Genomic DNA, 15,568 nt, shown 5'->3' on the forward strand with positions numbered 1-15,568 from the left:
TCTTGCCGGTTCCAGAGCTGGTGGAGCTGCTCAGCGGCTTTGCGCGGCGCCCAGGTGCTCCGGATCGGGTCTGAAGTTTCAGCGTTTTTTCTCTCACCCAGGTATTGAGGATCAGATTTGCAGTCTTTCTCCCCATTAATCATCTTTTAAGTTTCTGCTCAAAAACTTCCTCCTCACAAAGTTCTTTCCTGAATACCCTAAAGATTGCCATCCCCCACCATACTTTCCACCTGACAATTCTACTTTATTTTCATTACAGCATGTATAAGTAGCTTAAATTATGTGATCAATAATTTCTCACTGTGTGTCTGCCTATTAGACTATAAGCTCCATGAGGTAGGAATTTTATATATTCATTGTATTTCCATTATTAGGAAACAATGTATAGCCTCAGGATGAATATGGGAAATAGCAAATTAATGAATAACTTGAGCAATGTAAAGTTAAAGAATGGTATCAAGAATCAAGATATGTATTCCTCAAATATCTAAATGTCCTCCTGAAATTTTGTTCTTATAAGAACCTGTCATGTCACCCAAAAACTTAGTCCATATTCTCTTAGCTAAACAATGTCTGATCAGATGAATTACTTCTGTTTCCTATAATAAAACAGAACTCCTATTTCTCACACCAAAGCCTACCTTCATCTTTAAATCCACGTAGAGTCCAAGTGAGAACTTTTAGTTTAAGCATGATTTAAGTGAATAATGCAATAGCATAATTATTATTATATCAAAATTCAACTTGCACGTAAATTATTTGTCAAAAGCTTCTCTGGAAAATTCAATTGGGTTTCACTGGGGAGGAGTTCTATATTATGGAAAAAATGTGTGGAATCTACACCAGACACTGATTCACAATCTGTGGTGGTATTTTGTGGGTGGACCTCACAGGTGACCAATCCAAGTAATGTCTATTGTGTTTTTCTAAGTATCCCATTCAGGGACAATTTTTATTTCTTCCTTTAAACCACAGTTCCACAGCTGTCATCACAGCACTTGTTAAACGAGTTTCCCTTTAATTGCTTTCTGCTATTGCACCCAGCCCTTAAAATCCCAACTATCATTGTGGTTAGTACATTTACCTGAGAACCACTGATCAGGACAAAAGCAGCACAGAAGTGACCTTTATTTTTATTAACATCAACAGCATTATATCAGCACATTATGTATAGGTAAGTGGAGATTTGCTTGCCTAAAATTCTGACAGACATTGAATTATGTTTCCCCAATATAACTCTCACCCAAGGGATGCTGAGAAATAACTGATTTAAAGGGGGAACTTGTCATTATCCTACAATATTTTGGAGTCCTGCATGGAGATAACCCTAGAACATACCTGTATTTGTTTATGGAGTCTGTAGCTTCATGGAGTGGTTTGGAGAGTGCTTCTAAAAGGTGACATGCAGCTTAACATTCTATGAATGAAAAATAATACAATTATATTACTGTAGTAAAGTGAAGAAGAAATGGAGAGAAAATTTTCTCTTAAAATTTAAATGCTAGGTTGGTATTGGTGGTGCTGCTGATCATTACCTTGGTGTATTTTTAAGATCTTGCTTTTTCTAAAGTGCATTCATGCATATTACCTTGAATCTCACAGTTCCATTCCTTCCTAGGCTTTCTCTGTAGACTCATATATAAAACCACATATTTTTATCAATTAAAAAGGAACGTTTATTAAAAAAAATCAAAGACATGAGATTGATGATAAATATTATGAAGGTATTTTACTCCTCTGAAATATCTCTTGCAGAACAGAATTTGTTAAAATATATACTTCATTTATAAAATTAAAGCTGCATATTTTTATTTGTAAAATGTTCATGAATTACAATGTTTGATTATGTATAGACAATGTAGTTTAGTAAAGTGTCTAATTATTATCTGAAGAGGGATCATTAAATATTTACTATTTATTTCTACCTATATATTCAACACACAAGGCATTTTCATCAAAATATATGCAATATTGCAAAATTAACTGGATCTAATTTTAAAATACTTGGTGTTCACTATATTAAATATAATGATGAAATATAAATTTACACATTCCATGAATATTCTCTAAAATTATGTATCGTGAGTCAGTGAGTCAACATTTGAGCCCTTCAATATATACATATATATGTAAATGTGATTAGAAATAATACTCATTGTATTCTTTGAATATTCAATGTAATAAAATATATGAAGATCATTTTTCTTGAATTAAAGTAATTTGTGATTTTATGTGATTTCTTTATTAAAGATGGCATATTTTTTTCATGATTGAAGTTTTTTTATTAGCCACATCTTAGGAAACAGCATGCTTGTTTTGTTTTGTTTTCTCTGTGAGGTAGTCATCACCTTTATGATGAGTGGATGATTTTTTAAAATTTATAGGTGCTTCCTTCTTCTCCATCATTATTTGACACTTGTGTGAAGTTTTAACCTGAAAGATTTCAAAGGATTAAGCCATTGTTCTAAGCACTCCAACTACCTAGCAAGGTTAAAAGCTGTAATTCAGTGGTTATCTTCTCAGAGCAAGGCTTTTATCCCATTATCCAAGAGAGGTGGATGGGTTGGGGACATGGTGGGTGTTGCAGATGCATTTGGGAGGAAGCTTACTTAGTTTTGTGACTGTATGTAGGTGCCTAAGAGATAAATAGCCAAGATGAAGAAAAGAATTATAAGTTTAAGAAAAGACTTCAAAACCACACCAATCTCAATTTTTCCAAAGGGTTAGTTCACAGGTTGGGAAAAAACCCTATGTTTTAGATCCTTGTCAACTGACATTGATCAGTATTGACCAGAAGGGTTTTTGTTTGTTTGTTTTTCTCTGTGGCAAGAGGTAATTGATATTCTTTACTTTCTTCCAGCAATTTCCCTTTCAGAAGCTTTGGTAGGATGGGCTACCAATAATTATGGCTATATGGGGAACTGACAATTCTGCCTAGGAAGTCTATCACTTTATAGTTCTTTAATCTGTGTCATGTAGAACCATTAGATTTTAAACTAGAGGGGGCTACAACCCAGAAAAACATCTGAGCTATAAAAAGCAATAATCTAAATGGAAAAAGAAGTTAAGGAATGTGAATATAAAATTCTATAGCATTTTCAATTATCTATAATTGAAATTACAGTTAACTGAAAATTAGACAGGTATTTCAGTCTTTCCCCTTTAAACTGTAGTGTCAATGAATTCTACCACATATTATTTGATTACAGTTAATACATTTGTTTTATTTCTATTCTTATAAGAATATTATTTCTTAAAAAAATTATAGAGATAAAATAAAAAAAATCTGTATGAAGTCCTACTTTCAGGCAAAGCTAAAGCTAAAGCTAGTCAAAGTAAGAAAGCTGTAAACATAGTCCCAATTAAAACAAGGGGAAGACGTAACTAGTAAGAGTTCATGGGAGACAAGAAAGGGCGGGGACAGTGAACTAAGCCCGGAACTGAGTAGTTTCAGTGCAGCTGAATTCTTAGGAGATGAAGTCAGTGATGACCCGTCACTGAAAGATGAACAATATTTTAATTTTTATAGTTCAAAGTACATGCTGACAATTTAAAGTCTTTTGAGAGATATTAATGATGCTGTGAGGTTCAGGAAAGAAATGAGCCATTGTAGTTAGAATAGAAACAATTGCTTGCCTTAGAAAAAGAAATACAAATTTTGTAAAATATTATAGTTAGTCAGCACTATACTATACTAGTATAGTATTACAGCTTTTCATTTCTGTTTTTGGATGACTCCTAAATTCATGCCACCAGCCCTGGCTCCTCAGCTAACCACCAACGTGTACTGAAAATTTAAATGTCTTTCAAACTCAAGACATAAAAACGTCAATATTTCCCATCCCAAGTTATCTCTTGTACATTTCATTGTGCTTTCTTTTACATTGTTAGGTAAAATCTTGTGTTATTTTTATTCCCAATCCTTTACCAATGTAGATAATTAATGACTAAGTTCAGACAAATATTTTACTGTGAGAGCTTTCTCAAATTCATCACGCTTTCTTTCATTTCTCACTCCACCTCCCGGATTACAGTCATCTATTTTCCCTTTCAATTCTTTCCTTTAAGCTATCATTATGCACGTGTCTTGCAGATTCCTCTTCCTAAGCACTTATGTCGATTTTGTTACCTAACTCTGTCACTACCCATTGACCATGGGAAGGAAACAGATGCTAAGGATAGGAAATTGACACCAGTCATCATATTTCTGGGAAATAATTTCATGGCACTCACCCAGAAAGCTTCAATCAAAATTTAAAGTTAACATGTCAAATTTTCTTCCTCTCCTCTTTCCATCCTGCCATTCTCTTCTCAAATCACCTTTGCTACCACTTTGCTTAACTTGTGGAACTTCCAGGGGTGAATAAGCAGGAAAAAGGAAAGCTTTGTGACGAATGTGGTTTTACCGATATATGGTTCTTATTCTCTTCCTTGATTTACAGGCCTGTTGCAATTCCCCGCCCATCATTGCCACTATGGATGATCGCCCTAAGTGTGTTTGGCGTGTTGGCAGTGGTGGGAGTAACTATTGGTCTCCTGGTTCATTTTCTGGCAGTAGGTTGGTTTATTTTAGTTTGTTATAAACATGATTTCCATCTTCACAAAGGACCAAAAATCAATGGCAGCCAATTGACAATATTCCTTTAAATAAACATCAGTGACCTGAGACACCAGAAGTGAAAACTATTAGCATTGGCGAAACACTTCATTGAATATTCATTTTTTAATATACACAGGGTAAAGAATGTATATATACCATGTACACATATGAATGTCTAGATTGATTATTAATAGACAGAAACAAGTAATCTTAGATTGGATGATATGTATTATTCTATGATTAATATATGATATTTTATGTGAAGAGAAAATGAAGAAAATTGAATTTTGAATTATTTCTTCCTAACAAAAATAATACTATATATATAAAAAATCCCTTTTAACATAGATTTCAAAATAGACTAAAAACATGAGGAAAGCAGCAGTTAATTTTCAAAAACCATGTGTTTCAACTATAGACCTTTATCATAGTATATCCTGCCCCAAAAGGCATGACAATCAGAACACTTCTCATTTTTCCTTCACTTCCTACTAATTAGCAGTATTGTGTTTTACACTGTCAACATTTATTTCTTCATTCTGGTTTATAGCCAGAATTGCTACAATTGTTTCATTTTGAGTATATATTTATGTATACTTAACTGGAACATATCACCACCCATTCCTTTTCCCATGAATTTTCATGCTTAGAGTCTCTTTCTTCCAAATATATATTCAATTAAAGCACTATTAAATTATATATATATTAAATTATGTATATATATATACACACACACACACATATATTCAGAGTTGCATGAAAATGGCAGAACTTTTTTTTTTTTTAAAGATTATTTATTCATACAGAACTGGGGTACAGGCCAGAGATGCGGAAGGTGAGAGGATTCACCAGAGACAGAGCGGGGAGCAGAACAGGCAGACCAACCAAGTACACCGGTGAGGGGAGCCGCGGGCGGGCCAGGAGAGGTCTGCCTTGCCATGCGGATATCCTTCGGGCAAGTGGGAATCGAACTCATGCGGAAGTGGCTTAAGCTTCTTAGTGCTGTGCTTTAACCCTCCGCGCCACCAGGGAGGGCCCAAAATGTCAGAACCTTTTATGAAACATGATGCTTCTTCTCCACTATTCCTATCTGCCATTTCTCAGAGACAAGAAAATTCAGCTCCTTGAGTCAATTCTTAGGGCTGTTATATCCTAATTTTTAGTTTTGGTATAATCTTCTCACCTTCTACTTTGGAAGGTGAGTTTTCCATACTTATTCACTCACTGATAACATAGCTGTTGACTTTGAATTTTCCTTCAGCAACAATGTAGGGATTACTTTCAATTGTCTGTTGCAGTTAATCCCCTAATGCCTGGATTCTGTATTTCCTTTTTATTTTATTTACTCAGTTTGGTGGAATGTGCATTCTAGTCACTGTCTAGGAAGTTTATTTTTGGCAGTTCAGGTTTCTGAAATATTTTAATTAATAGTATAGAATTCTATACTATTAGAAAAAGTTTTCTCTGTATTTTGAAGCAAAATCTGTATTGTTTTGCTTTGCATTTTTCTATAAAGAGGTCTTGATACAGCTTTCAAAGAAAGCTTTTCTCTTATACTTCCTACTAAAACCTTATTTTATTTTTTATTTATGAATTTTTTTCCAGTACTTTGAAATTTCATAGAATTGTGATATTGTTCTACATTTTATTTTCATCCATTGTGCTGTTAGTGGGTTCTCTCAATCTAGAAACTCATATGCTTCAGTTTCTGATAATATTGTTAGATTATTTCTTTGAGGATTTCCTGTCCTCTTTACTTGCTTTCTGGAGATCCTGTAGTTTGGATATTAAGATCCTAAATGTCGCCTTTAATTTTCTTACCATTTGCTTTCTATTTTTGACTATTAATCTTTTAAAAAATTACACATTTATTTTTCAATTCTATTGAACTCTCTATTTCTGCTATTATATAGTTAATCAGCTAGTTTTTTTCTATCTATATATTCCTTTATGTAACATCTGAATCTTATTTCTTATAAAATCTTTGATTATAATATTTTACTTAAATTTTTAGTCTCTTTATATCAAGATTTTCTCTGATTATCTTGGCAGTCATTCATATTACATAGTTTTATTAAATATATGTTGACCTTCATTGTTTGTTACTATTTAAGATTAGATATTAAAGCACTAGCAGGAAGCTATATATGAAAGGAATATATGTTGACTGTGGCTTTTAATATACACCATTCTATTAAGGCTGTTTTGTTGAGGAATTGAAGTTACCACTATAATTAGATCTATTACCTTGAATTGGGGAGTATTCCCAGATGGGAAAAAAGTTTCCCTTGTTTTGTGTGGATATAGTCTAGGCTGCTAGCAACCTGTAGTCACATGGTGGTGATGGCAAGGAGTATACAGCATATAAATTTTGAGAGTGGTGTACCTGTAATCTACTATGTATCAGTTTTTTCATCTAAAAATCTTAGCAGTTGGGGAAGATAATGGGTTATAGCAATTTCAACCAGTCTTCCTAGTTCTAATCCTACCTTCAAATCTGCTTCTAGAAATACATGGTTGTTTACAATGGCACAAATATTTTTTAATATTTTCTTTAAACTGAGTTAATATTGAGGTGCCCCATCAGGTATTACCACCAAGGTGCACTCACCTCCAACTCACCTGTGTTCCACCATCATCCACCACACTACACTTCCTTCCCTCTTTGTTCTTATCCTCCCTACCCCTTCTCCCCTTAGTGCTTTAGATCTCTAGTGATCTATGAAGGGTTAGGTAGTAGGTTAGGTATGGACAGATCAAGTTTTGATTCTCGGCTTTTCTTAGTAGATACACAGAGCTGAAAAGTTACTGAATAGCTTCATGATTATATTTTTCCTGAAAAATGGGTACACTTCAACCAGATATTATAAAGTATCTTCACAGAGTAGGTACTTAATAAATGATAATTTTATTGCTATACTGCAAATTGGTTATTCTAGACATAAATATCATTTATAGTTTATAGTCCTACATGTCTCAATTAAGGGGTTATCCTTCTACATCTGCTCCATTCTTATATTTTCCACAATACCCATTTTCTTTTTAAAATAATTATTCAGAAAGATTCACAGGAGACTAATATGAGCACAATACTTAATTGGTTGGTATTGCTATATAATCTATAACTGTATTGAAATTTATTTCTCTGTAGTGATTCTTGTATCATTTCTTTATTTCACAGAAAGCAGGACCAATTATTATGGGGGTAGCTTTAAAGTGCTGGATATTCCATATAGTAAAAATTTTGAAAGGGAGACATCACCAGAAAATCATTATCTTAGCAAAATTCTCGAGACTAAGGTAAACTATATTTATTTAAATTTATTTCTTTGTTTATTTTCTGAATGATCAATATATAATTGTAATTTGATGTTTAACTCTGTTTTCTTTAACAGATGTCTGATGCATTTGAAAGCTCTAGCATGTACAGACAATATATCAATTCTCAAGTCATCACATTGGTGTAAGTAACTAATATAAACAGTCAGAAATCAACACATATATAGTATCACATTTCAAGGTTCTCTGAACAAACTGTTTATTGTTACATAGTCTTTAGTCAATAAATTACTAATAAATAGATTTATCTTAAGCTAAATGTTATACCGCTTTTACAGTATGAAGCTAAAGTAAAAATTGGGCTACTTAGTTGAGTTTTCAGACCTATAGGGAATGTAGCAAACCTTAATTATGGTTAATTTATTGCTCTGGTTTCTTAAGCCTCTATATCCAACAAATATTAGATGACCCCTTAGGCCAATGCCTGGAGCGCTCCCTTTTAATTTAGCATTAGCATAAATACAGACCCTATTTTGTCATGTGTTTCTTCTAGAAAGTGAGCTAAACATCTTATAAAGTGTCATAGAATTCATACAGGGTAGAAAAAACATCTCTATACCTGGGTTTGATGCTACAGAAATCCTTCAGTCAACATAACAAAAATGTTAACTATGCTGTGGTCTCTGTATATGGGTGTAGAGTAGCACAGAATAGCAGAGAGGACCCTAGAACAGGAGCTACATAAATGAGCCTAGTGTTTGCACTTAGTATCCCAAGAGCCTTCACCAGTCACTGTATCACTTTATTCCCCTGTGCTATATCCTTTCTGTGTCAATTTACAGATGTATAGATAATCTGAGAAATACAGATAACAACTTGCTTCCCTCATCAAGCTGTACTCAGCATCAAAAAAGATACTGCATGTGAAAATATCTGCAAATAAACAGGTTTCAAATGATTCATAAATATGTAGAATATGAAGGAAAAAAACAAAGGAGCAGGCAAAACTGAACCAAAACTACTTCTGAAATAGGACCACAGAATTGAGACTGTACAGGGGGAGAGTGGGGAGTGGGGAAAAATTGGCCATTACTGCTTTATCTTTAGCAACGTGACCAGATCATGCTTATTTACCCTGTTTTTCCTACTCCTGGAAATCATGGAACTCTTTGTTTCCAAAGAAAGCTACCCAAATACCACAGTCAGATTAATCATCCTCAAGCATGGTTTACTTATCCACTCTTCAGAGTTACCCTTCCCATTCACTAGCTTTAAAAATACTCTTGGCCCTCCCTGGTGGCGAAGCGGGTTAAAGCACAGCACTGAGAATCTAAAGCTGCTTCCGCATGAGTTCGATTCCCACCTGCCCCGGAGGAGACCACGTGGCGTGGCAGACCTCTCCTGGCCCGCCCGCTGCTCCCCTCAGCAGTGTACTTCGTCGATCTGCCTGTTCTGTTGCCCACTCTGTCTCTGGTGAAGCCTCTCACCGCCCCTGAGCCTCTGGCCTGTACCCCAGTTCTGTATGCACAAATAAATAAATCTTTAAAAAAAAAAATACTCTTCTCTCTCTGGCTAGCTGCATAGGAGGACAAAATTTGTAATGTAAAAACCTGGGTTATGGAGTCAACTATACAGAATCCAAATCTTTGTTTAGTAGCAGTGTAAGCTTGAGCACATCAGAGCCTCAAATTTTCCCTATAAAGGTAATGACACCTATATTGCAAGGTTGTAGAGACTAAATGTGATTAAAAATCCATCTAGAACATAGCAGATGCCCCATAAATGCTAAATAATATTGGTCCAATCCAGTTATTCTGGAGTTCTGTCCCTCATTGTATCGACCTGATGAAATTTCATACTCTGTGATAAAATAGTGATAAAATACTCTAAGGCTCAAGTGTACACCACTTTATTCTGTTCAAGTAAAAATTTGCTGATCTTTCTTTTCTCTATCTGCAAATAAAATAACTATTTCACTTCTGCTTCATTTATTATGGTCAACTGTATGTTTATGTCTCCAAGAAATCTAGACATTCTTTAAGGTTGGGGACCTTGTCTCATGGGTGAGCCTTGTATCACCCAATAGTACCCAGTCACATCACTTGGCTACAACCATTGTACAATAAATGATGAATTTGTGAGTAAAAGATCCCAAGTGTTACATGATATGTCTAACCTGTGCTTCAGGTCTTTTCTATTTTTCAGATCTGTGGAACTAATTGTTCTATAAATGTAATATTATACAGCTGACTACATTTTATTACCAAGTGAATGTAGACAGTTGGACAATTCTGTGACTAACTTAAAGTGAGGGTACTACACAAACCCCTGAAAGAACAGAAGAAATCAAGCTACTAAAGACCAGGGAATGAGGAAGTAAATGTTATTATCATTATTATTTTTTCTTTTGCAACTTGTGATATCTTTATGTTGTTCCCAGTTCTAATAGTAACAGTGTGACAGCACATATATGGCTAATGTTCAAGGCTCCCAGGTCACAGAAGAAAAACACAAAACGAAAAATTGAAAGCATATTACGTTACATGCTGAGCAGCCAGTCTGGATCCTTGAAGATGGATCCCAATTCTCTTACACTAACGGGTAAGCTTATGCATTAGATCGAGACATGTTCATTTGATTATTTTTTTAAAGATTTATTTATTTATTCATATAGAACTGGGGTATAGGCCAGAGATGCGGAGGGTGAGAGGATTCACCAGAGACAGAGTGGGGTGCAGAACAGGCAGATCGACGAAGTACACTGCTGAGGCGAGCAGCGGATGGGTCAGGAAAGGTCTGCCACGCCATGTGGTCTCCTCCGGGGGCAGGCGGGAATCGAACTCATGCGGAAGTGGCTTAAGCTTCTCAGTGCAGTGCTTTAACCCGCTGCGCCACCAGGGAGGGCCTCATTTGATTATTTTATCCTTAATAGAAAAAAACACCAGGTACAAAATTCATGTTCATTTAAAAAATTTTTGTTCTTTCTTTCTACAGCAAATATTTACTCTTTAAAACTTTGAGTTAACATTGGATCTTCACTTTTTAAAAATGAAGAATTCAGTGTTTTATAGCAGAATAATTGTATTCTTCATAATTAAAAAAACTCATATTAATGCCAACCTTAAAATTACTTCTGTGGTAAAAAAAAATAATATTTAGAGCAGATATTAGGACTTGAAACAATCTTTATAAGTATGGAAAGTTTTGCTATTTTTTTCATGACCCCCTGTAAACTTTCAGCATAGGATTACCTTTAAAAGACAGGTCATTTATTGAAAGTTATTTTTGTGTGCTGACAGAATCATAATTAAGGATCATCCTGTTTTTTTCCTAAGAAATGATTATAGGTTTTTTTTTCATTTTAGCTGATGTAGAATACAATCCCAATAAATGAAAAAAGCTTCTTATATGGAACTGTGATATTATTTCCACATATGTATTCATATATAGTCAAAGAACAACTTCAGTAAACTGGTTTCTCTCTTTCCTATTAAACTTTATTCTGAGATTCACTATTACTCGTGGACCCTCCTGTTTTGTAAACCTATCATCTTATTCCATGGGTATAAGGGTCAAGGGACTAATGTTAGATAATAAATTTACTTTTTTTTTTGGTTTTATATCAGAAATCAGTAAGGCCGATGCTGAAAATATCATCAACAACCGTAAGTTCAGATACTTTTTCATTAAATGTGTGAGATGATCTAAAACATAATAGTCAAAATTTGTTACTCCTGACCAGGCATCGTTATAAGTACTTACATATAATCCTCAAAACAATCCTAGCAATAAGATTATTATAATTTCATTTTAGAGATGGAGAAGCTAAAGCACAAAGAAGTAAAATAAATTATCCAGATACACTCAGCTTGCAAATGGTTGGACAAGAATTCAATACAAGCAGTGTGGTTGCACAGCCCATGATCTTAACCTTGACTTAACCTGTCTCACATAGATTTCGCCTTCTCTAAGTGCTGCAGTGTCTTGCAGATACCGGGTAGGGAGGTGACTCAGAGGTTACTGGTGATTCGTGGTAACTACATTATGATCTGTTCCTGTCTCTGCAAGATATTGTCAGACATAATTATACATGAATGATAGCACCTCACTCTTGACTTTGTAATCCAATACATATTATTTTCCTATATGCAATGGCCCAAAACTGGCCCTTTCTGCCAGGCTGTGGAAGACGAGCAAGGACGTCAGCTACATATGACAGAGTCAAGGGAGGTTCCACTGCTCAGGAAGGAGAATGGCCATGGCAAGCAAGTCTCAAAAAGAATGGCCAACATTACTGCGGGGCCTCTTTGATCAGTGACAGATACCTGGTGACTGCAGCTCACTGCTTTAAAAAGTAAGCTCATCTTGTTGCCCAAGGCTGGGTAGCCCAAAGACCCCAGAACAGGTCCATCTTATACCTGTTATCCCAGAGGAATCATTGACAGCACTCCCTTTCATTCTCCAAAGTATCATGGTTTAGAACACAAATTATATGATAACCCAATCTAAGACTTTGCTTCTTTACCATTAAGAACAGGATGAGTCATTCACTCTTCATTCTACATTTTCCTCCTCACATTATTCTTATTTTTCATCTGTGTATGTGTATGTGTATATTTTAGACATTCCACACCACGGTAGTGGCTAAAATGAATCATTTTTTCATATTTTCTTTCCCCTTTTTACATGCCTGATGCCTCTCCTCATATTTTAGGCAAATAAGACTCATTTACATAGTGTCACCCAAAATGCTACTTAAAAATCTTCTATGCCACTGGTGCAGCTCTGGAGCATTAGTTAGTGCTCAGTACTCATAACAAATTATTCCATTATAAAACAACTATAAATGAGAGACATTCTTCAGGGAGGGGGAAGGGAAAGGATCATAATGAGGGTGGGAAGAGCACTAGGGACTATGGTTATGGTGCACAGGTGAATTGGTGCTGGGAATTTTGCAGGGACTATGCCTGATAAAAGAAAGCAAATATTGTACAGAAATGAACAATGATTTAAAAATATATATAAATAAATTATATATTTCAAAAAACTTCCATTTCTAGATCATGCAGATTTAAGTCTTTCACTTTGTGGTCTGACTCATTATAAATACAACCATGTAAGCAATTATAGCTGCCTGTGTTTGTGTTCATTTTAAATTAGGTTTAAATTTCTGAAAGAATGAACTATTTAGTTTTATGTCTCAATTGCCTTAGATATTGCATTATGTAGTGATCCAAAAAGATTTTTAAAAAGAATGAAAAAAAATCCATCTGTATCACTGCTAATAGATTATAGAGGAAAAAATATTTTCATGAAACAAGTATAGGTTGTATATGTGTTTCCTATACTACTGATTTTGAAACAAATACAAAATATATGGTTTTCATCTCTTTAGGACACAAAATCCAAGAAACTACACTGTCAGCTTTGGCACTAGAGTAACTCCCCCCTACATGAAACATTACGTCCAACAAATTATTATTCATGAAGACTACGTCGCAGGTGAACATCATGATGACATTGCAGTTATACTGCTCACAGAAAAAGTTTTGTTTAAGAATGATGTACATAGAGTTTGCCTTCCTGAAGCTACAGATATTTTTCCAGCAGGTGAAGGAGTGGTTGTAACAGGATGGGGAGCACTTTCCTATGATGGTAAGTTCAGTGAAAATGTAATATAGTATTTAAAGTGCAAAAGCAACCATCAAAATTAGTGACCTAGGTACAATGTCAAAGATGCAATTTACTTCCAGAGATTGACAACTTGCAGGTATCTCTCAGGAAAGGTTCTATGGAGTTATGAAATTGCAAATTCCTCGGTTTGGAACATTCCAAGAAGACCAACATAGCTGTAACATGTCTCTAACTTATTTGAGAAGGTCCAAAGATATAAGTAGAGACATCAAGGATATAGAAAGATAGCATTAAAATGATGTTTCAAGTTTCTCTTTGAACAATTGCTTTGAATGAGAGTCTTTTAAATTTAAGAATAGGTAAGAGTCAAATGTAAGGTCTTCTGTACACATGGCAACATAATGTTTTGGTCTTGTTCTTTTCAGAACAGCTTTTCTGCTAATCACATATCTTCTTTTAGGTGAATACCCACTGTTACTTCAGAAAGCACCTGTGAAGATTATTGATTCAAATACTTGTAATGCTAAAGAAGCATATAATGGTCTGGTGCAGGACATAATGTTATGTGCTGGCTATATGGAAGGAAACATTGATGCCTGCCAGGTAATTCTGGAAGTTTATTTAGTTCATTTTATTTTCAGTTTATTTTATTCAGCTTATTTTATTTTAGTTTATTTCAATTTATTTGTACTTTGACAGGTCTGTGAAACTGTCTCTCAGCTCTGACACTAAAGCAACTCTTCCCTGCAGATAAAATGAGTTTATAAATTTTTAACAAATATGTACATTGGACTTATTCTGAGTCAATGATTGACCTTAATTCTTTACAAACATTAATTCTTTAATCTTCATTATGACATTGTGACATGTATTCTATCATTACTGTCATTTTATAGACAAGGAAACTGAGGACAGTAAAATGATTTACACGAGGTCTCACAGTTGGCATACAAACCAAATAGTCTAGTATCACAATCTATACTTATAACTACATGTCAAAAAGTAATCAGTTTGAAAAATTTCAATTACATCCAGCCCACTTCTCTTAACTTTTGAGCCCTGATGTCTAGGGTTCTGGCCACTTTTCTCAGCTATGAAGTTCTGGACTAAGTACATCATAATACACATATTCCAAAATTTTTCTTATAGAATTAAACTTTGTAACTTCTCATTTCACACTTTCAAGGTTCAGGTAAATCTCAAGGAATCCCAAGGAGTATATTCAGAGTTGAGGTTAAGGGTGATGAAGGAATTTAAACCATACACTTTTCTATGGTTTCTATAAAGCATAAATCACAAACTTTATCAGGGCTTATCACTTAATGTAAATAATCAGGAAGTCAATTTCCATGTTTAATATCCTGTTTTGTTTAGGGTGACTCTGGAGGACCACTGGTTTACCCCAATTCTCGAGATATTTGGTACCTTGTTGGAATAGTGAGCTGGGGTGCAGAATGTGGTAGAATCAACAAACCAGGCATCTATGTTCGAGTGACCTCCTATCGCAACTGGATTGCTTCCAAGACTGGTATCTAAGAAAAGAGTGTCTATCTAAGATAAGAGTATCTTGTAACAATTATGTCAGGGTCATTTTTGCCTGTTACTCCTAAGCCTTATTTAACATGCCCTTTAATAAATTAGTGTGTACAATGATTATTTTGAAACATTTGTGGTCTTGAGGGAATTTATGAACTTTAATTCTAAGCAGACACTACAAAACAAAAAATATCATTTTTAGTCCAGAAAGGCCTATGTGAAGTAAGCGTTCCTAATCAACCAGCCTATTGCCATTTGCTTTCTGTTTAATGAACCAACATGAAGCTATCTCACATCATACAGCTCTTGGTTTTAGCTGTTAAACTTGCTGGTTTATAAAAGTACATGCATGTCTATATGAAGTCAGTTAGGACAACTGAGAGATTGGAATAAACACCTACTGAAGTGCTGGGTTTGATCATGATTTATTTGCCTTCATATCAGAACATGTGTGGTAGTGAATTAAATTTACTAAAAATACAGGCACTGACAGATTTTTAGAGTCCCTTATTTTACTGG

The 15,568-nt window shown here is 34.6% G+C and overlaps 1 protein-coding gene across 1 annotated transcript; it reads left to right on the forward strand.

The window, feature by feature from the left end:
* Positions 1 to 4,479: 4,479 nt before the first annotated feature.
* On the forward strand, positions 4,480 to 15,049 carry LOC101632037 (transmembrane protease serine 11B-like protein). The gene is made up of 9 exons (XM_012724092.1): positions 4,480 to 4,558; positions 7,782 to 7,900; positions 7,996 to 8,063; positions 10,320 to 10,480; positions 11,506 to 11,544; positions 12,059 to 12,233; positions 13,275 to 13,534; positions 13,974 to 14,116; positions 14,888 to 15,049. The coding sequence occupies exons 1-9, from the start codon at positions 4,480 to 4,482 to the stop codon at positions 15,047 to 15,049; spliced, it is 1,206 nt and encodes a 401-aa protein (XP_012579546.1).
* Positions 15,050 to 15,568: the final 519 nt, after the last annotated feature.

This window comes from Condylura cristata, unplaced genomic scaffold (genome assembly GCF_000260355.1).
Source record: "Condylura cristata isolate star-nosed mole 26May11 unplaced genomic scaffold, ConCri1.0 scaffold00012, whole genome shotgun sequence".
Lineage (NCBI taxonomy): Eukaryota > Metazoa > Chordata > Mammalia > Eulipotyphla > Talpidae > Condylura > Condylura cristata.